General features: G+C 41.8%; 1 protein-coding gene across 1 annotated transcript; it reads right to left on the bottom strand.

Annotated features, from left to right (window-relative positions):
* Positions 1–2,099: 2,099 nt before the first annotated feature.
* Positions 2,100–14,811, bottom strand: cygb.S (cytoglobin S homeolog). Its single transcript, NM_001094282.1, is given in 3 exon segments — positions 2,100–3,484; positions 4,517–4,748; positions 14,569–14,811. Coding segments are annotated over 3 exon segments (540 nt in total). The 5' UTR covers positions 14,712–14,811; the 3' UTR covers positions 2,100–3,319.
* Positions 14,812–23,881: the final 9,070 nt, after the last annotated feature.

The raw sequence follows: 23,881 nt of genomic DNA, 5'->3' as shown, positions 1-23,881 counted from the left end.
TCAAACTTAGGTGACTGTTCCTGCTTCATTGTGCTTAGTACAGGGGAATACCTATGCTAATATAGTTTTATAGTATCTCTGTGTACAGTCTATTGCACCTGGCACTTGGCAACCCCTGGTACAAGCCATGATTATGCTGACACTGTTTTAGTGTATCTTCATAGAGGGGAAGTGGGGCCATGGCATTCTAATCCTGCTGAGCATTGCACTGAATGTAATGTTTCTTCAAATGTGAGATGCTCTGCAGAAATTCATAAAGGTGGCCATACACAGAGAGATCCGCTCATTTGGCAATGCCGCCAAACGAGTGGATCTCTCCCTGATATGCCCACCTTGAGGTGGGCAATATTGGGCTGATCCAATTGTGGGCCTTAGGGCCCAAAGATCGGATCCTAACGATGGCTAACGGGCCTTCAGATCGTGGGACCGCATCAACGAACAGATGCAGCCACAATCCGATGGGATTTTTAGTCCCGTCCAATCGACATCTAACTTTCGGCCAGATATTGATTGGGGAAGCCCGTCGGAGGGCCCGATACACGGGCCAATAAGCTGCCGACTCGGTCTGTTGGCAGCTTTTATCGGCCCCTGTATGGCCACTTTTAGTCTGCAGTGCATATTTAGCTGCTTTACAGTGTTCTGCGGACAATATGCAGCAGTCTGTGTAATGCCTTACATATCCTATCCAGCTGGTGGCTGTTCAGATCCTATCTCGCTTGGTATACAAGGCACTGTTGGTCTCTCAGGTCCCACTTGTCCCTCCAGTTGTTCTTTTAGCTGAATCTCTGCTCTTCCATGTGTGAGAAAGAGGACAGAAAGGAGGGTGAATGTGTGAATCTTGTTTTGTGATCTCTTCCTTCTGGTGTTGAGGATGTGACAACTCACACAGATGCTTCTTGTCACCTCTGCTTCTGCATGGTTTCCCCAGCTGTCAATGAACAATAACTGACACCTTCACCCATGGGAGAAATGATACACTGTTAGGGAAGAGTTAATTTCTATAACTTGAAGCAGATAGGTGGTAAAGGCATATGTAATACAATGTATTCTATAAAAAATATAACACAAAGCAATTATAACGACCATCCTTCATTGGTTTTGACAATTTGGTCTGCAACATGCATCTAATTTACCTGATAATTAGCCATGTAGAAAGTAGAGTTTGGTTCTTCTTTACAAAATACAATTCTATAGGTGGCTTTTATTATCAAATTTTATATTATACATATGTCAGAGGGCATCCAGGGAAACAATCAGGGGATGAGCGCTTATTTGCTAAATTAGGTTTCCTGTTACTGTAGAAGGGTGACTGTTACCCCTATGTTTCTATATATCTGTAGCTTTGTTATGAGCTAAGGGTTTCCAGCCTGAAAGCCAGTTAGGGTGAGATTTGGGGTGAGTGTTTATTTGTGTCCTGGGTTCTCCTGAAGCTGGGTTACTGTTACACTTGGGGTTTAATGTATTCGTATACTCATGTGATTCGACTTAAAGGAAAACTATACCCCCAAAATGAACACTTAAGCAACAGATAGTTGATATCATATTAAGTGGCATATTAAAGAATCTTACCAAACTGGAATATATATTTAAGTAAATATTGCCCTTTTACATCTCTTGCGTTGAGCCACCATTTCGTGATGGTCTCTGTGCTGCCTCAGAGATCACCTGACCAGAAATACTACAACTCTAACTGTAACAGGAAGAAGTGTGGAAGCAGAAGACACAACTCTGTCTGTTAATTGGTTCATGTGACCTAACATGTATGGTTTGTTGGTGTGTTTGTGAGTACAGTGAATCCTACGATCCCAGGGGGCGGCCCTTATTTTTTAAAATGGCAATTTTCTATTTATAATTACCCAATGGCACATACTACTAGAAAAGTATATCATTATGACAATGTTTGTTTACATGAAGCAGGGTTTTACATATGAGCTGTTTTATGCAATATCTTTTTATAGAGACCTACATTGTTTGGGGGGTATAGTTTTCCTTTAAGATCATGATACTCTATTCATAGGCCTTGATCTCTATAATATAATCTTTGCCATTTTATTAACACGCATGACCAAACAAAATGAAAAAACTTCAGCAGCAATAATATATATATATATATTTATTTCTAGGTTACAGTAAAACGGAGTAATATAAGGACTGACATATTATGACACAACATCTGATAGCCCAGAAATGTATACAACTGGGTCTGTCCCAGAAATTCTTTTTCTCCCATTCCATTCACAACTTAATTCTCTCCACATCACTCAGAAAAAATTCCTATGGCACCTTGAGGAACCTCTCTAGCTACCAAAAGATGAAATTGGTACAAGCCAGAACAGGGGGAAGGTAGTCCATTCTATTAACGGACTGTAGACAACCATTTCTTTGTGTAACACATTTGGCACAGACAGTGCAAGTTTAGCGGAACTGCTATTCTTATATCTATTTATCTACTATTTCCCCAATAAGATTTTCCAGTTTTGGTCCCTCTGAAACTGGTGACAGCAAAGGGATGTCACTCAGATGATGTCATCACAGTCACTCGTAGTAGAAGAAGAGATGGCCAGTCAGGAGTCATCAAGCGATTAGGAGGTTAACAACATAAACAGCTGCATACCAACCCATTTCATTTCAGATACTATTTTCTACCCCCAAACCGTGGCTTTTGGTTTTGCTGAGCTATACAAATATATATATATATGTGAATATATGCGTGTGTGTATACAGAAACCTGAATGATTGAGCAGGGATGTCAAACATGCAGCCCTCCAGCTGTTACAGTATATCTCTAACACCATTGTTGTGGTCTGTGGGGAGTTGCATGTAAACAACGGCCGGTCGGCTGCAGACTGGACATGCATGTAAGAAAAACAAAATTGAAGAGAGATGATGGAAGATAGCTGAACACGCCAGATATATTATATATTGGTTATTATAATCTATTTCATATACAGTATCTCTGCCCTTTTTATATTTCCCCAAGAAGACTGTCACATTTTCACAGACATTTGTGTAATGATAATATCTTGGATTTTACTAAGGAGAATTAAATGCTTAAGGATAACATTATGCTCAAAAACCTGAAATTTACTGGCATATGAAAAAATATCTCTTCTTGGCCCTTTAATTCTGATCCACCCCCTGCTGTCCCCTTCCCACCCATACCCCAAATATGTTGTAAACCCCACTGGCAGCAATGAGGTGTATATCCCACCCACCCTAAAACTTTCTTTGCTTAACCTGCCCCAGATAAATTTGGTCTGAGGCAGCCAGGGCCAGGAGTCCTTAGCTAGGCCTTCATTGGGAGATATTCAGGAAGGGCTCACACAGAATTACTGGGGTACTGTGTCCAGCCCACCTCCTTGTATGCAGACTGTACGTGGCTGTATATGAGACTCCGAAGTTTGTTCCAAACTAGCTGTACGTCAGGGGTAAAATCTTTGGCGTACTCTTCTGCAAAGACCTCCAGCATTACCCCAGTCAGAATCTAAAAAGAGACAATCCGAGCAACAGAATATTAGTTCTGTGTAAGGCAGTCTATCTATAAGAAATACCTTTGCTCTATTATTTATTATTTACATTAGAACACGTAAAACAAAATCTAAACACAGATGCAACGTACCTGGCATCTAAACCAAATTTAGTGAACAGATTTTTGCACCTTATCCATTACATATGCAAATGATAGGGAAAGATTGTGTTAATTTCTTCATTGTTATACATTTTATGGCCTCCAAGCTGCTCTTTAAGATAAGGCCAGATGATTGCAAATCTTGGCCTGTGGAGGAACACAGAGGCAGAGAATCTACTCTCCGCTGCTCCTGCCTGCCAGCACCGGAAACATTGTCTCTGCTCAGGTGGATTTTTGCTCTGAAATGTGGCATTTTTCATTTCACGCCAAAATCGCCCTGTCTACAGAAGAGAAGGGCAGCAGCTGGGCAGTGAATTCTCTGCCTAAGGTTGTAGGGCCATTGGATCTGTACCACTGTGACAGAATGCTGTGTTAAACAGATAGCTAAAATCTCAGCCATAAAGCAGGACAGGACTGCTGTTTACAATGGGAATCAGATCTGTGCCACTGTGCCAAAAGTGTTATAAAGATAGTTTAAATCTCAGGCCAGGGCTGCTGTTAAATATGAGTATCAGATATGATATAGAACACTGTATTATAGCTAGAATCTTAGCCATAAAGCAGGGCAGAATTGCTTATGGCCCTTTTCCAAGCAAACTAAATTGTTGACAGTATTTCTTTCTCAATTAAGGGATGGCACAAGAGGCCCAAAACTTGTGGGCCTCTGTGCCTCCGTGTGTATTTTTTTTTTAACATTTGGAATTCACCAGTTTTTTTGTTGCAGAATTCTTCCCCAGTTTTAAAGCAGATCTGAAAAAGTATGTAAAATACGTTTATATACAGCACAATTTCCTGCTTAAATATTTACCAGTCTCTCGCCTCCATATAATGCAAGATGACTTTTCTAAGTTGCCTATAAATTCTAGGGAGAACATCATGCTTCCTTGCCTTAAAATAGACAGGCTCCACTTTGTGCTTGAGAGCGTGGCTCTTTCCTACAATTGACAGAACAGTAGTCACTTTCTCTGGGTCTCCAAGGTTTTCCACCACACTGTTGACAGCACCCATCACCCGCCGGCCATGCTTACGAAGCTGCACACTGCCTTCCATCTCCAAAGGGTCCTCCATGTGCTTAAACTGACTGAAGTGCTGCTTGGCAGAGGGGAAGTTGACAAAGAACCTTTTTTTTGTATAGAGGGGCGAGAAAGGGTGAAGTATTTAGGAAACAACAAGAAGCAGGGAGAGAAAGAGAAAGAGAGAGTCACATACTGCAGTGTGAGTTTCAGAGCTGGAACACAGACAGATTTCCTAGGCTACCAATGTGTGCAGAACAGTTGCTCATCGTATGCTGCTTGGGAATGTCAGTTTTCAGTATGCATGCACTGGCTTCTCTCATCACAAGGGCCTCGAGCAGCAATGTGTTTAGCTGAATAAAACTTGGCCTTAGAAATGCCTTTCTTTGTGTATCTCTCATTCAAAATAGTATGTTTTTTACCCCATAGACAGCAGATCATCATCCTACAGTCGCTAGAGCATCATGAGCCCACAAAATATTCCTCCTCTGTGCACACGGCTGTCATGTTGTTTAACTTATACAGTACAGCATGATGAAGGAAAACATTATTTTGCTGCCTACCCACATTTATAAATATCAGTGGCAGTTGCCAGTCAAATACTTCAGTGACACAAAATAAAATGCCAGTTCTAAATCCTAGTGTATAAATATATTTGAAATGTTCGCTTTGCCTCTTTAAAATATGACATTGACCATGATCCTCTTGTCTGACTTAAACCATATCCCTCATGGTCCATAGTCAACTTTTGTGATTTGGATTTGCAGAATGGTCTTAGATTTTGGTCAGGTCTGCATCCAGATGATATATATTACTTTTTATAGAATATAATATAGCTCAATTGACTGGCTATAAACTGTATTATGCAAAACAGTTGCTTTGGAATAGTAAGGTTTTCCACCCAGGGTTACCCACAGCTTAAAGGAGAAAGAAAGCTTAACAAAAGTAGGCTAGCCATGTTTTTCAGTTGCTATCTTCGATGTAGTGGTTTTGCTTATTGACGCCACTCATTGTGTACAAAGACATTGCTGCATACTCCTATTGTTTGACACAGATATGTCTGCCCTGGCTCCTGTTCCAAATTAAGTGCCAGTGTGCCTGTTGATACAGGAAAACCCTGAAACTTAAAGTTGGCTCTAGCTCCAATCTGCATCAATACACACTCTTGATTAAACCCCCCAATAAGAAAAGTTCCTACCTCCTACCCTAGGTTCCCCCTTGCTTTCCCCCACATAGTTTGTTTCCCCTGAAAGTGCCCCTAACACTTTGCCCATGTATCGGTACAGAGTGAGCACAGCGAAGCTCATGAGCGCCATCTTTTGGATGTCCTTCTACTTGTCCTCTTCCTTTCAGCAATTTCCGGCACTTTTGATGCATGCGCAGTTTCTACAAACCGGAAGACTGTTCCAACTGCTCATGTGCTAATAAGTTATTCCCTTACAGAAGAAGATGAAGATCATTTAGATAGCACTCATGAACTCCGCTGCGCTTATTCTGCACCGATACATGAGCAAAGTGTTAAGGGCACTTTCAGGGGTAATGAACTATGCTGGGGGGGAAGCAGGGAGGTGGGACTACCTAGGGTAGTAGGTAGGGGCTTTTCTTATTAGTGGAGCTTAGTTCTCCTTTAAAGAATCCTGTGTAGATTTTATCTTGATGCTAAGCACAAGAATGGACACTATCCTGACTCCAAGCATTTTCCAGCACAGTTGCATCAATTCTCACAAAAGACTGCTATAGTTTATATCAACAAGCTGCTATGTAGCCATGGGGGCATCCATTCAAGCCAGAAGAAATGAGAAAAGGCACAGGATACATAGTACATAACAGATAAGCCTTGTCCAATACAATGGTGTTTTATCTGTTTATCTGTTATCTGCTATGTACCTAAGCCTTTTCTTCATTTTCCAGCCTGAATGGCTGCCCCCATGGCTACACGGCAACAAAAAAAACGACAAGTTTTACCAGTGCAGGGCAACAGTACATTATATTTTAAAAACTTTGATACACTTTCAGTTTTTGGTGCTACTGTTACTTTAAAAACAGAGCTGAAGAGTCGGAGGTTAAGGATTTGTGTACCGACTAGTGTGGTTTTGGCTTCTTTATTTGCCCAAGGCAGCCACAGCCATTTAGTAGTGAATATCTGTGTCTCCAAAGGTGCCCTAATAGTTCCCAGTTTTCTGCTCTCAGGGTTTGGGGATCAACTCATAATATACAGTGTAGAATATATATGTCACAATACAAGGCTAGTTAATAATTAATGCAGATTTACATTACATGGCAGCCCAGAAACCAGTGCATTCTGAATAATGTAATAATCAGCCCTCTAGCATCAACTTCTATAAGAAACTAACCTCATTTTCTGATTGATCATTTTTAATGGCCCTCAACAGCAGCCCAAGATCCCAGATGGGGAACTGTTGGACAATCAGGCCCGGATTTGTGGCGAGGCCACAAAGGCCCTAGAGTGGCGAAATTAGGGCCCAGCCACATTAGGAACGCAGTGTCCGTGCACTGCGCTCACATTCTCACAACTGTGAAGGCCTGGATTATTAGGGTTATAGGGCCGGAACCTCTTGTTTGGAATAGTACGTTTAGTGTATAAAATACAGCATTTCTTAGATTCAGTTTCCCTGTTTGATCTGTTTAACTAAAAAAAATTGCTTATTGGTTTTCCTGAAAAAAAAATATGCAAAAAGTATGTTCAGCACAAGCCCTGTTCATTGCATTAATGTTGACAAGGGGGTATAGTGCCCCATCAATGGCTTCATATTGACGCCTGGTGCTTCTGTATTAGATCTTTAATGGTTCTTGTTATTCAAATGTTGGAAGCAGCTTTAAAGGAACAGTAACACCAAAAAATAAAAGTGTAGAATAATGTACTGTTGCCCTGCAAAGTAGTCTTTGCTACTAAAATACAACTATAGCTTATATATATATACAAGCTGCTGTGTGGCCATGCCGGCAGCCATTCAAGCACAGGATACACAGTAGATAACAGATGAGTGCTGAAGAATCCCATTATATACTACAGAGCTTATCTGTTATCTGCTGTGTATCCTGTGCCTTTTCTCCTTTTACATCTTTGAATGGCTGCCCCAATGGCTACAAAGAAGTTTGTTTATAAAGCATTTCTGAAGCAAACACACCAGTTTTACCAGTGCACATTATATTTTCACTATTTTAAAAGACTTTCATTTTTTGGCGTTACTGTTCCTCCCTACTGTACCGCCTCTTAGTTATAGATGAAATAATAGTGACATGATATTTTCCACCATTTCAAATGTGCCTATTCACTGGAATTCTAAATGGAATACTAAAATTTTTTGTACTTTTTAGCACAAAAAAATCTCTAAAGAACATTTTCATGGCAGAAAATTCAGCTACCATTGATGTCCTGCTTATCTCATAAAAAATGAATAGAAAGTAGCTGTGGTGGTGTTGCAACCAGGGTTGGACTGGGCGGCCTGGATCCCACTGGGGCTGCTGTCCAGGGCCCCCCTCCTGACCCCCCGGCCGCGTTGATGCCACCATGTGCGCACTATGTTTTCCAGGTAGCTGCAGCAGGAAGGAGCCTGAAAATTGCACATCCGGGGTTTTTCCCGGTGTCCCTCCAGGCCAATCCAATCCTGTTTGCAACCTCTTCCATCTGGCTGAAGTTGGTGAAAAATGCACCCTATGCATCATCAGCTAACACTTTATGTGTCTGCAGTTCAGACCATTTTGTTTCAATCAGTGGCTTAACTAGAGTGCACCGGGTCCCCCTGCAAAAAAATCTTCAGAGAGGCCCAGCACACTGCAATCCCCATCCTCCACCCTGACTCCACCTACTCGCTGCCCAGACCCTGCCCACTTCCACCAGGCTCCACGACCCATGTCGACTTGTGATCTGCTTCCCACCGCAGGTATAATAATAACAACATTGGCGTCTTCAGCAAAGCATGGATGGATAGAGCTTCCAGCAAAGAAACAAATAATAACAACTCCCAGCAAATAATCTACTCAACAGTTTTGGGGCCTCTAGCAAAGTAGTACTAATGGAGCTTTCCCTACACCAATCACCTACTATCTGAAACTACTGAAGGTGATCCTAGCATGTGCTAACAGAGACTGCCTGCAGAGTTTGGAAGAAGAGAGGAAATATTGAGTCATGAGCTGGTAAATCAATGAAAGAACTAAGATTGTATTACTTTACTACAAAGATGTTCAGCCCTGTTTCCTATCCAGGATTTAGACCTTCACATATGTAATCGTTTAAAACAGGGTTACAGATAAACTGATGGTGTTAGCAGTCATTTAATTATAGTTTCAGGACAGCCAAGGAATAACCTTGTCTGAGGATCCCCACCTCCCCCCATGTAGTGTAGTCATGAAGTTGGGTAATCTCAGGTTTAATAAGAGAAGAATTATGGAGTAGAGCAGAGGTGACAAAGCCATAGCTTTTCCATACAAAGAAATACGACAGAGATTGAATAATATGAAGCAACAGTGAGCTTTATTATTCATAACCTGCTCTAAGCAGAGAAAACCTAAGGGACGGCAATGACTGACAGTGTCAGAAGCTACAGCGAATTTGGGATTCAGAAGGGTAAAGTGTCCTTGGGACTTGGCAGGATGGATGTAATTCAACACTTTTGTCTGTGCTGTCACTGGGTTTTAAGGGAGGTACAATCTGTAGACAGTTTAATAGCGATTTGGGAGAGAGAGAATTTATACATGGCATTTGGTCTCCTCTGATGTGTGGATAAGGGGATTGATAGGAATATGGCTTTAACTATAAACCAAACATGTCATAGCTCCCCAGCTGCACGATCTATAATTTTTCACAGAGAAAGCATTACTTGCCACATTATTAACCGGTCCAGTTGATATTTGATATCAGTTGTTGAGTCTATTTAGACTCATGGGCTTCCCAGTGGTTAGAGAAGTCTCTCTACATTGGTAAAGCATTTACTCATACTGTAGCTGAAACTGACATCATCCATCATTTTTGGAGTCAACCAAATGCCAAAATAGCCTCAGTAGTTTCAGTTACATACTAAAACCTAATTTGCCTCTTTAAAATTGAGCAAAATCCCCACCAATATTTAAGCAATCATTTTAGAATACTTACCCCTCCCTTGTCAACCCTCATAAAGTGCCACCCAAGGTAAGTTTTTTTGTGTTGCCTTATGAAATAAATGGCACTGAGTTTATTTGGGTAACCTTAAATTAAGTTGCCCAAGTTTTTTTCCCAGTCTGTCCAAAACAAGGCTCCTTACTGTATGATATGATATGATAGCTGACTTGAAAAAAGCTTAAATGAAGAATTCTGTGTAGGACCACAGTGATAAGATAAATAAAACTTATTTTAATGCCCTTCAGACCAACATCTTATTGGTTCATGGCTTTGTCTAGTTGATAGTTGTCTGAAAGTAGAACAAATATCAATCAGGCAGGTTTGAAATTCCTTTGGAGTAGGAGCATTGGGTGGCCAAGATCTGCTCATATAGTGACCTCTTCAAATAAAGGTAGTATATAGCAACATGAAGCATATGGCAAGTCAATCAGTGTCTGACCGGGGGGCCCGGGGCCCACCGGGGCTGCTGCCCCAGGGCCCCCCTCCAGACCCCCCTGCAGTGCCAGCGTCTGTTGCTTCTGCTTGAGGCACCGTGTCTGTACGCATGCGTGCAATGCCATATTTGTGCGCATACGCAAGCACACAGTTTTCTTCTGCGACCTCCCATAAAGGGGGTCGCGGCATTCATAGCCACATGTGGGTGCGGACCGGGGCCCACAAGAGCCGGGGGCCAACCGGGTTTTTTCCCTGTTGCCCCGCCGGCCCAGTCCGACCCTGAAGTCATTCATTGAAAAGGGCTTAGGGGTAATTGTGGATAATTAACTTAGTTGCAGCAAGCAATATAAGTCAGCAAAAGCCAGCAAGGTGTTTTTTGTATTAAAATGGGAATGAATTAAAGGAACAGTAACACCAAAAGATCATGTTTTAAAGGAATGACAATGTAATATACTGTTCCCTGCACTGGGAAAACGGGTGTTTTTGCTTCAGAAACAGAACTGTACTTTATATAAACAAGCTTCTGTGTAGCCATGGGGGCAGCCATTCAAGCACAGGATACACATTAGATAGCAGAAACGTTCTTGAGAATCTCATTGTATACTACAGAGCTTGTCTGTTATCTGCTGTGTATCCTGTGCCTTTTCTCCATTTTCAGCTTTGAATGGCTGCCACCATGGCTATCAGTTTGTTTATTTAAACTATGGTAGAGTTTCTGAAGCAAACACAACAGTTTTACCAGTGCATATTTTCATTACTTTAAAACATAAAAAACATTTTGGTGTTGTTGTTCCTTTAATGAGAAGAAGGGTAATTAGGGTTTTTTTAAAAAAAAAAAGTGCCACGGATCCATCTATAAAAGACAACACTATTTTGGTCTCTAGTGCTCCTAAGCTACTAGAGCAACTAAGGTAATAAAAAAAAGTATAATAATATAAGGTAACTGTAGAATAAAATACCTGCTGTCTTAATCACAAGTGGATCTTTCCAGGGGCTACAAAGGTTTCCATTGAGATTAACAGAAAGGTTTCATTAAAATGTGTGAAAAGGCCTTTTTTTTTTTTACAGTGAAAGGTATAAAACTGAGGAATTATCTCCCTGAAGTGGTTATTTATTGTATATTCAATTGCATCCAACACTCCCTTGAGACTTGGTTATATATTGTAAAGTCTCAAGGGAGTGTTAGATGCAATGTAATAAGTGTGAAAACACAAGGCTACTGACATTAATTCTCTTAATACAATGTTTATCCAGGGACTGGACCAAATGCTATTTTTCCCACTTCCTAAGCAAATTAAAGATAGGTTTTTTACATTCCATTTTTTTCTACCTCAACTACTGTTGATTAGAAGAGCAAGGGTACTACTGTAGTTTGGGAGGTGTTTCTATCATATATATGATAGAAACACATACTGTCAAACTTCTTTTTTTTGTCCAACCAATTTATAATGGATTTTAAAGGGTGCTTTCCCCCCTGATTTTATATAATGTATATGTATATAATTTGATATAATGTTTTTTGGATTTAATACCAAAATGCTGCCCTGATGTTCCCAAAAATGATTTGCTTCTGTGAATGTTATTATTATTCATAGTAAGAGGTACTTAACAGATGTATATTTTGCCATGGTTCTGTCTGTAAACAATTAATTGAAATTAGTCTGCGCCTTATACTGCCAAGCACAATTCACTTATTGCTTTAGGTTGTGCATGTAACTGTCAAGCATGTAACTGTCATGCCCCCCCCCTCCACAGTGTAATAATAACACTGCAATGCTTAACCCTTGTTATCAACACAGTAACATTGTATTTCAAAGTAAAATCGACTCCTGTGCATATATCATTTGAGTACTTGAATATTAAGCTGCTTTAGCACATTTATCTGATTTCACAATTTCAAGGATTTTACACATTTTTTTCCTGGTCCCCTGAAAAGAAGTAAAATGTTCTACAGTACATTATTTAAACATATATTTAACACTGCACCTCATACAGTCTGGCCTGTGGCAGCCAACGAGTAATCCCAGGCACTAATTAACTATATAATTATAAGAGCCATCCTCTGTGCTAATTTGCAAATGGTCCAGAAGATGGTAGAAAAGCAGCAGGAGGCAGCAAAAGATGAGGAAGAGTGTGGGAGAGAGAAGAGACCTGCTGCTGTTCACTCATTGCTAAAGGGGTCATTTACAAGGGCACTGTGCAAAGTGCCATTTCAAGTACATGTTGCCATGTTTTTTGTTTATTTTTTTAATCTTAGTGTAATTACAGTCAAAAAGGGAAATGTGCCTGACCCAACTAGGATCAATGCATTCTATGCAATGAATATCTCAAATTCCAGGATCTGGTCATTTCTGGCAAAATGACAACTGTTCATGAATTTAAAGATACACATCTGTTGGGTCTGTTGACTCAGGCCACTGTGGGAACCCTGGAGCTATAGTCACCTTCAAGGGTGGTGATAGCGTCAGGGCTCCCCTGTATCAATAGGTGTACTGCCCAATTTTTGGAGAAATCTAACAGTTTCTCAGTACAACTATGTGGAAGTGCATGGAGTGCTTTTGGACCCAAGTACCTTTAATAAATGGCATTTTTTAATGCTTGACATTGACTGAAGGAAGTCACAAGGTACCATGCATGCTTGTGACATTATTTTCAGGACCCAAACGCAATACCCCCTGCTGCCGGATTTTGTGGGAATATCTCGCGGCAGTGGAAGGTTTTTTTTTGCAAAAGAATATATTTACCTTATAGGCATCTGAGAGCCACCCCCTTAAAGCTGCCACCCTAAGCACATTTCTTTGAGTGCCTGCATGAAGAATACAGCCCTGCTCAGGGTGGGTGCACATTTGTATATATGACACTGATAGACTAGACTGAGGGTTCTTTTGCCTGCGTGTGACATTGACAGTCTGTGGGAGTCCCCTTTTGTCTGTGACGCTAACAGTCTGAGGGTGCCCCTTTTCTGAGCGTGTTTGTGCCACTACCAGACTGAGGGAGCCCTTTGTAAAGCCAAGGGAACCCCTTTTATCTGTATCTGACACTGACAGTCTGAAGAAGCCCTCTCCTCTGTGTGTGTATGTGTATAACATACATCTCCTCTGTGTGTTGCACTGACAAACATTGTCTGTGTGTGAGATACTGAGAACCCCTATCCAGTTTGTGCAAGACAGATTAAAGTACAGACACTGACAGACTCGAGGAACCCCTGTTGTTGTGTGTGTGTGCCATGGCTGATGTACATGGATGGGTGACAGGTGGGCCTCTGAGCGAAAACAATTGCATTTTTGAAGACACATTTCAAACAATGGCAAGCCGACAGGGGTGCTTTGACCAACACTCCTTTTTGCTGGACAACAGCAGCATCCCGTTTGCCATGATAGCTTAGGGAGCCAGACTGCTGTTTTAGGTAAGGGCACTGCTGCCATGAGGCGTGTTGAGAATCTATCTTAGGCGGCAGGGCCCCTGTAGTTTATCATAAGCCATTCCTGGTAACTTTAATAACTATAATTCCAGTTATTACACCTGCATTTCATCTCTTCTAGTGCAGAGAGAGCAATAGCTTTTACGATGCAGCCCACCACCCCCTAACCAGCTCCAGTGCTGATTTTCTGAGCACAGAGGGGTGAGGGGGGGCAGCATCAGGCAGGCCAACTCAGGGTGGTCTGGGGAACCAGAAATGTCATTGCTTTTAGGTATAAGTGGCAGAGCCCCCTCCCGTTTGTGTGTGCGTGCCACTGACACACTGAGGAAGTTCCTTTACTGTGTGTATGGGGCGGACAAAATAGGGGAACCCCTCTGCTTTGTGTGTGACACCGACAGAGCAAGAAGACTTGTGTGTGACAATGACAGACTTAAGGTAGTTTCTCTCATTTGTATAAGGGGACCCTCTACTAAGAATGCTTGTGTCCAACACTGAAAAATGGAGGCAGCACCTCTACTGTGTGTGTGTGTGTGTGTGTAAATGTAACACACTGAGGGAGGAGGAAAACACTGAGGAGCCCCTCTCCTGCATGAATGTGACTGACAGAATCAGAGGCACCCCTTGTGTATGTGTGTTTTTGTGTTTGTGTATGTGTGTATGTGTGTGTGTACAGCAATAACTAACTGAGGGAGTGTGTGTAATATAACTTAGGTGCCTCTTTCCTATTCATGTGAGTATGTCCAACACTGCCGAATAGAAACTCTTCCCTGTGTAAATGACACTGACAGACTTAGGGGGGCATGTTCTCTATGTATCCCATACACAAAAGTCGTGTGTGTAACACTGACAAACTACACTGGCGTGTGTGTGTGTGTGCAAAGCCATTCTTTGATTGTATGTGTGTGACACTAATAGGATTAAGGATTTAATTGCTCCTCTGTCCTGACATTACCTGATCAGTATAGAGACTCCAACATCCTCACAGTTGGCGTATACCCGTGCCCAGGTTTCCTTGATGACACCTCGCTCACTCTCAGTTATTTCTTCCAGCCTCTCCCATCGCTCCATGTCGTTTTCCCCTTGGACTTTCTCCATGGACCCGTCAAGAAGAGATCACACAGCCCCCCAAGCAGGAATGAGAGAGCCCCCCAGCTGTGCTCAGGGGGGGAGAGGTTGTGTGTGTGTCTGGAAAGAGATCTGTTTAATTGTCAGACCTCCAGGCAGAGCCCATTGCTGCTTCTGCTGCTGCCACCACCGTTGCTACTGCTGTGCTGTGTGTGTGTGTGAGAATCTCTCAGCTGCGAAATGAAATGAACTGATCAAAAGTAAAATATTTCATGGCATTGTGAAAAAGCTGAGGCAGGGTGCAAACATCTCATCTCCCTCCTCTTCCCCCTCCTTTTCTCTCCCTCTCTGTCTCCCTTTTAGTCCCAGCCTCCTTCCCTCCCCTTTTCACCTTTTACTCCTTCTTAACTATTTCTTCATTCCCCCTTGCCTTTTTCCCAAGTCATATCCCCTCATCGACCCCCTATATCTGCAAATCATTCCTTGCTAGTCATTATGATCTTCAAGGCCACCAATAAAAACCCACATGACCCCTAGGGGCAAATAGGACATTTAGGACCCCATGTGACTTAAAGAGCTATGATATTTAATATTGTAGGACCACGGGAATGGAAGGGCCCTGTATATATAATATTACCTCTTCAATGTTAATTCTGCTTTTGGCAGTGTCAGACCTTCTGATGTGTGTCTTGTGTGTTGTTTTTCCTCTCTCTGAATTTATGATGTCTTTTCCTTTTCTAATTAGCAACCCTTTGCTTTCCGAGCTTTGCTGCCTCAATTGTGCTTCTCCTTTCTGCTCATCACCCCCAGCCAATATTCTCCATTTTAGAAATACTCTTTTTTTCTACAAATGTCTCTCCCCGTCCTTTGTTTGTTTTCCTACCGTATCGCCTTCCCTTTTCTTTTCTAATTATTTTATTGCGTGTATATGTAATTCTGTTTTTTCATCTGCCCTTTACTATGTTTGCCTCCCCCCAGCCTTGGCTTCTCTCTACTTTCTCCTTCAGACATGACCTTGCTGTACGTTTCTATTCATACATCTCTTTCCTCTTAATCAACCCTATTCACCTCTTATTGTTTGTTATCTAAGGACCCTGAAGTTTCCTAGCATGTGTGCTGTGAATGTTTTTCTTTGCCAAGATCCACTGGCCTTGGTGCAGGATTACAGCACTTACCCTTAATCCATGTCCTGCACGTGATGGGCTGTAGATTTGACTGGACTGCAGATCTCCTATACTGCTGTGCTGTCAGACTTTTTCCATCTAGTGTTATGCTATATATGCCATGTCAGTGGACTGGATTTTATTAAAATGATGATGCCATGCCAAGAGGTACTGTATGTAAAAGTAATGGCCAAGCTGCAGTGATAAAAATATATCATGTGCAACCATTGGGTAATAAATAGGCTAGCTTCTAACTAGTACTTAGCCATTATATATACTGATACAAGGGAACAAGTGCTGACCAAGTGTATGTCCCTGTACACCAGATTAAAAGCAACAGGGGCAGAGACCTGGCCTCAGGAGAATTTCTATGCTTTTTTGCTGACCTCTCTTCTTCCCTTGGCTTACCTCTCTTGCACTGGAGCAGGGACATCACTATTTCCTCTCTCCTACACAAAAATACAATTTAAAACATCCTTTACTGACCTTTACCAGTTAACACCAGCAGGGCACAACCACCAACTTGCACGCAACCCCTGTATGCTGTTTATATTACAGGGAAACATTTCCCTATGCTTATAGCCATACAGAGAGATAACCTAAATGAAAACTTCATATTTGGTCAAATAAATGTATGCCTGCATAGATTATATATTGTATAATTATACAATAGTTACACTGTAACTGCAATAAGCAGGAAGGACTATGTTTTATGTTTATGTTTACTTATGTATAGACACCATAAAATTATGCCATCATACTCTTGGCATTACCTCCATAGAAAATGGTTTTGTAAAGAAGAACACAAACCCCAATTAAGAAAAGCCCTTACCTACTAACCTAGTAGATAGTCCTCCCTCCATGCTCCCCCCCCCCCACCGTATACTTCAATAGCACTGAAAATGTCCCTAAATTATTTCTCACCTATCAGTGCAGGGTAAAAGCAGCGGGTTCTTCGGGTCCTCTTCAGCAATTCAGGTCCTCTTCTGGCACTTTTGGGGCATGCACAGTCGGTACAAAATGGAAGGCTGCTCCAACTGAAGATGGTGCCCACAAGCTTCGCTGCTCTTACTCTGCAATGATAGGTGAGAAATATTTTAGGGACATTTTCGGGGGTATTGAAGTATGCAGGGGGAAGCAGGGAGGGGGGGGGGACTATCTAGGTTAGTAGGTAGGGGTTTACTTAATTGGGGGTTGAGTTCTTCTTTACAAAAACATTTTCAATGGAGGTAATGCCTTCTCCTTTAAAGGGGCAGTTCACCTTCTGTAAATGTTTTCAGTTCAGATTGCTTCAGTACTAATAACGCCCTACTGTTGCATATATAAGGCCAGTCCTAAGGGCCAAGGTTTTTGGAATATAACCCCCAGTCCAAAGGGCCCAAATATCAGTTACAAAAATTATACTCCAAAAATGTTTTGTTCAGTAAATGCGTAGATGTGTGAACAGGGCGTACCAGAGGGCCAAAGGGACAGATAGAGACCGCCTGTTAATGGGAAACCTGTCGGGAAAGAAAGGGAAGAGGAAACAGGATGTGTTAGCTGAAAGAGTTCCGTTTGTAACTAGATACAGCAGACAGTTCTATAACATACTCGATATAGTTAAAAGATACCTACCTATTCTATATGCTGACGATGATTTTCATAAAATACTAGTACCAGGTGTAAGCGGCATCCCTAGACGCTCGCATACATTGAAGGACTTATTGTCACCTAGTATGTATAGTGAGAAGAATAAAGGAGACAGGGTAGGGGACATGGGCCCTTTAAAGGTGGAGGGGTGCTATAAATGCGGTAGCCGTAGATGTATAACATGTCAACATATAAAAATATCAAAAGAGTTTAAGTCAACTATAACAGATACAAATTTCAAGATCAGAGACTATATAAATTGTAATACGTCCACGGTGGTCTACTTGGTGACATGCCTGAAATGCCAAAAACAATATGTGGGCTGCACAAGTAGAAAACTTAAAGAGCGCATACGTGTGCACTTGAGCCAGATAGAAAACTCAAAAACAGAGGAAAAAAGTAACATAACGAGACATTTTGCACAATGCAATGGTAGTGATGTGGGATTTTTTTCTGTACAGGGCATTGAAAAAGTGAGGCTAGGAAGAAGGGGAAGAGATTTGACAGGCTTTTTAATGAAGAGGGAATTATTTTGGATCTTTTATTTACATACTAGGTTGCCACTTGGTTTAAATGACGTAACTTGCTTCACCTAATATATGATCTGGAGGATATAGGGTTAAAAATATTGAAACTATGTATTGTATCACTAGAATCTTTTTCATTGTAAATTATTGATATCTGACATGTGTAATATACTATATGGTTCTTAATGGCACTGACCTGTTATTTATGTGACATGGATGTTTTCTACAGATATGTAAGGGATTGTTTGATTACTATGTTTAAAGTATGGGCATACGGAAAGGAAATGAGACCCAGCTGATCTTATATGTAATGTTGCTTTAACATCAGAACGTGATGTGGCAGAAGGTCATTGGTTTTAAGCTTTGAGGGAGGGATCTCCACGGGTTTTAATTTTGGAGCCAATTGTAGCATTACTAGTGCCTATGATTAAGTACCAGTGGGTATGAAATGCGTAAGGCGGAGCATCAATGGGTCAGTATGCTAATTTTTTTAAATTTTGTATTGAATAAATATTGATTTTTAATACTGAACGAAACATTTTTGGAGTATAATTTTTGTAACTGGCAGTTCAGATTGCTCACCAGAAAAAAGGACTTTTTTCATTTGTTTTCCATAACAGCCCACTAATCCAAGAGCAGATTCTAAACTGTTACATTTGCTACATTAGTTGACATTTCTCAGCAGCATTTGTGGAATATTAACAACTATTGTATCAATTCTAACAGCTGCCTCTAATGAAACTCTGGGATTCTGCTCAGCAGGGACAAAGATAACACATGTGTCAAATAAATGTATCAATTTAGAACAGTTAAAAAGTCAGAGACCCCCCCCCCCCTCCCAGAGCTGCTCTAGAAGGTGAAAAATGAAACTTTACACTTTAATATTAGAGAAACCATCACAAATAGAAAATAGAAAGTAATTGGAAAACGTCTTTATTTCTGGGGAACTATCTGAACTGAACTGGAAAAAAGTTTTGAAGGTGAACAACCCCTTCAATGAAATAAGAAATGTAACAATTTATGTACTAATTTAGAACAGTTTACAGTAGGGATGTCCAACTGGCGGCCCGCGGGCCACATGCAGAATGTGACCCCCCCATCTGTGGCCCCCCACATGCTGTGTCTGCTTATCATATGTAAACTTTAAAAGGTATCACTACAGAGATTGACTGGCCCCTGCATTGTTTAAACCTCAAATTCAGACTCTAACCCCCTGTATTGTTCACACCTGTGATCCCTCTATTGTTCACATCCTAAAGCCTGTACTGTTCACACCTGAGACCCAGACTGAAACTGCCCACATTGTTCACCTGTTCACACCTTATTCAAAATGCTAATGGGGCACCAGCACTGTGTCACTGTATGTAGTATATTAGAATTTTAGCTTTCCTTGTCTCCTGCTCTGTTCTGCCTTCCCTCCCTGTGTGTGCCATTCTCTGCTTGCCCAGTGCTGCTTGTGTGTGCCATTCTCTGCTTGCCCAGTGCTGCTTGTGTGTGCCATTTTCTGCTTGCCCAGTGCTGCTTGTGTGTGCCATTCTCTGCTTGCCCAGTGCTGCTTGTGTGTGCCATTTTCTGCTTGCCCAGTGCTGCTTGTGTGTGCCATTCTCTGCTTGCCCAGTGCTGCTTGTGTGTGCCATTTTCCGCTTGCCCAGTGCTGCTTGTGTGTGCCATTCTCTGCTTGCCCAGGGTGCCATTCTCTGCTTGCCCTACCTGTGTAATGTAGGTCTGTTAGGGGTTTGTTCTTGGGGTTTGTTAGCATTTGGAAATTGTTGTTAAGGGCCCCTAAAGTGCTGCTTGTGTGTGCCATTCTCTGCTTGCCCAGTGCTGCTTGTGTGTGCCATTTTCCGCTTGCCCAGTGCTGCTTGTGTGTGCCATTCTCTGCTTGCCCAGGGTGCCATTCTCTGCTTGCCCTACCTGTGTAATGTAGGTCTGTTAGGGGTTTGTTCTTGGGGTTTGTTAGCATTTGGAAATTGTTGTTAAGGGCCCCTAAAGTGTTTAATCATGTGTTGGGGGTTGTTGTATTATCCACAGGGGAGGATGAGGCATATGGATTTAAGGGTATGTTTATAACATGACTTCAATTTTTCACATATGAGTGATGAGGTATTTGCCTGCAGTGAGCACCAACCATTTGTTTTTTTTGGTGTGCTACCACCATTAATGTGGATATGATCTTAAAAGTTCTTGTGGTAATATGGGTGTGGTTTACAGTGGGTGTGGTTTAAAAGGGGGAGTGGCCAACACTGACTTCCATTATCGGCCCTCCTCCACATAGGCCGGTAAAATTTTGGCCCTTGGTACCACAGAACTTGGACAGCACTGGTTTACAGAGTCAATGGTGACCCCCCCTCTTCCTGAGCTGCTCCAGAAATACATAAGAAAGTGATTAAAAACTAAAACTTTAAACTTCAATATTATAAAAATGTGTACAAATTGAAACATTTTTTTCAAAAAGTATTTCTGATGAACTATCTGAAAACAATGGAACTGAAAACAAAGTGCTGGAATGAGTACAACCCCTTTAAATTTTTAAATGATCTTAAAATTCTTTAAAATTGCCTGGTCAGAATGTATAAAAGACAAGTGGGGTTCGGCACAAAAAATGCCCCTGCATTTAATATAACAGGTCCTTAATGTATGAGGTTTAAGTCGTGAAATACCGTACGGCTTAGCAATTTAGCACTTGTGATTAGGGTTACCAGTCTAGCCAGTAAAATACCTGACAATAGTGGGGCCAGTATTACAAATTTAGTGGCAATGTAGTAGCCAGTAAATTTGTAACACACGTAAGTTCAGCCCCTGGCCCGCCACGTAAGTGATTTAATGGCCACCTCCTCCTCATGGCCCCCTCCATGTTCGGCATCAGCCATCCCCTCTGACGGCACAGACCACCCCTTTGTCGCTGCCCCCCACTGGCCAATAAATTGCTTCTCAAAAGCAGGCATTTTTACTGCCTATGTTTAATTGCAATATTCTTACCTTGTCTCATGACAGTAACTTCTCTGACTGGCCTTCAACCTATACGCAACCCCTTTATACCAATTAATAATAGCAACCCCTGTACACTGTGTATAAGTTAACAGGTGCTGAGGGCAGGCCTGTGGTTTGTTCTCAGTCCCTCTATACATGGGATTAGGGAGCTGCCCTCAAAAATCATGTGACCAGGGGCGATCCTGGCCCCTCCGCCGCCTGAGGCAGCAGCAGTTGCTGCTGCCCCCCCTACCCCAGAAATTCACTCTTAAAGTACCAGGAGCAGCATTTTTGCTGCCCCTGGTACCTAGTGGGGCGCTGCTGCCTGAGGCGACAGCCTCAACTCGCCTCATTGGCCAAGCACCCCTGCATGTGACTTTTGTATACTAGTTACCAATCTGATTTCTTCACAACACAATTTATTTATGATATGTTTACCATGCAGCAGAATTATTTCAGGAACTATTCCACAAATTACAGAGATTTTCCCTTTGCTCATAGCCTGTACAGGGATATATCCTAAAACTATTGCCTAAATATTTCCCTTTACTAAGCACAGTTGTGTAGAAACTATGCCAGCATAGATGAAATATTGTAACTGTACTAAGTGAACAGCAGGAACAGCCTCTAAGGTTCCTCTGTGTTTGCTCATAGCCTGTGTATATAGATATAATAAAAAAGTATGCCATTAAACTGTAGATATTGAAAACATTTCATACATTTTTAAAGGGACCCTACGTTCAAGGGCATCTCGTGAAAAAAGAAGAAAGATTGTTTTATCTTACATCATTTTTTTTTTACTGTGAAAAATTGGAGTTGGTGGAAATTTCAGGTAGCGGCGTATCTGGGGCTGCTGCCACCTGAAGAAGCAGCTTGATGCCACCACCCTTCACGCACTCCATGCTTGCCTCCATGGATTTAGCTTTCCTCTAGATTAACTAGGGCAAAGCACCATGGGGCAAATTTACTTACCTCTGAAACTGCGCCAGCGACAGCTTCGCTTACATCGCAACACTTCGCCAGGTGTAGATTCACCAGGAGAACGCTAATTTACGAAAAATCCGAAGTTGTGTCCAGGGTCCCGAACGTTTGCGAAGTTGAGCTAGCGATAATACGATAAGCAGTTCGAAGTAACCCTAGCGATGCCTAATTAGCATACGGCGTGAAGTTAAAGTACAATGGACGTATAAGTTGCAGTAATTACATTACACTACACAAGCCCAGGGAACCTTAATAAAATAAAATAGAGGTGTTATAATGCCCTACACTTGTGCCCCCTGTGTAGTTTATGTGCTATATGTGAGCAAATGTAGGGGGTAGGTGGGAACCCACAAAAAAATTACGATCTTTTTCAGCCTATCACCCTGTAAAAAGTGTTTTTTGGGCAAAAATGTTCGACTTTTTTTTGAGGAACTCCTATCTACTCTATTGCACTTCGCCTGGTCTGAGGTGGAGAAAGCAAGTCTGGCGCAAGAGGTAACGTTCAGTAAAATCAGCAAGTGAATTTGAGTAGTTACGTCCATTGCCAGAGCGAAAATTCACCAGGCGTTAGAGTGCGAAGTAGCGCTAGAGTCTATCTCCTTCTCTAGCGAATTTTCGCCAGTGTTAGTCACTTCGCCCTTTAGTAAATTTGACCCCATGTGTTTTGCCCTCACCAGCTCCGCCCCTGCTAACCATCCAAGTTAGATCCTCTCTTTCCAGTGATAGGTCTACGTTTAAACTATGGGCCCCAAGCAATTGCCTGTGTCACTTATGCTTATCCATCAATGTCTACTATATATTTTCCTCCAAATACACAGTACAGAGCACAAGTTGTACTACCTACATAGCCAATGCTACTCCTGCAAAAAAGTCAGGCAAAGAGCTTGCCCCATGTGGTAGTTTTTTTAAAATACACTAGGGATGCAGACCCCCCACACCCCAGTCAGAGTGTATGAAAGGTAAGGGGGTAGAAATGGGAAGGCAACCTCAGAAACAAGTTACACAGAAATGCACCAGCGTGTGCAGCCACAGGTCCTTAAAGAAGAACTAAACCCTAAAAATGAATGTGGCTAAAAATGCTATATTTTACATATTGAACTTATTGCACCAGCTTAAAGTTTCAGCTTCTCAATAGCAGCAATGATCCAGGACTTCAAACTTGTCACAGGGGTCACCATCTTGGAAAGTGTCTGTGACACTCACATGCTCAGTGGGCTCTGAGCAGCTGTTGAAAAGCTAAGCTTAGGGGTCGTCACTAATTATCCAGCAGAAAATGAGGTTGGTCTGTAATATAAACTGATGCTACAGGGCTGATTATTAAATACTGATTGCACTGGTTTCTGAGCTGTCATGTTGTAATTATCCGTATCGATTACTAATCAACCTTGCAGTGTGACATTTCTATTCTATGTGTACTGTATATTGTGAGTCAGTCCCTAAGCTCAGTAAGTGAGAGCAGCACAGAGCATGTGCAGTGAATCAGCAGAAAAGAAGATGGGGAGCTACTGGGGCATCTTTGGAGACACAGATCTATACTGCTAAAGGGTTGTGGTTGCCTTGGGCTGGTACAGAAGCCAAAAACATAATTTATAACATTTCTAGATACTTCTTTAGTTAAGCTTTAGTTCTTCTTTAATGTATTGAGTTCGAGTGTGGCGATTTTGCACCCCTTAGCATCCAGAACTTGCCATCCCCAAAGTAAACAAGCCTTGTCTAATTATTAACCTTAAATCCATTGTTAATGTGAATATTGTTTTGCTCCCATATCTTTATAGAAGTGAATGCATGGCATGTCCTGTTTTTCTCTGTTGATGTTTGGGAAGCAATACACCATGGTATGGGATTTCCTGCTGTACTGTGCCATAGTAGATTAGGATCAGGAAGCCAAGAAAAAATGTTTTCCCAGCTAAGGCCTGTTTGTGCCACTTCT

Source organism: Xenopus laevis, chromosome 9_10S (assembly GCF_017654675.1).
Source record: "Xenopus laevis strain J_2021 chromosome 9_10S, Xenopus_laevis_v10.1, whole genome shotgun sequence".
Classification (NCBI taxonomy): domain Eukaryota; kingdom Metazoa; phylum Chordata; class Amphibia; order Anura; family Pipidae; genus Xenopus; species Xenopus laevis.
The sequence above is the reverse complement of the archived record's forward strand: the minus strand, read 5'-3'. Positions and strand labels throughout refer to the sequence as shown.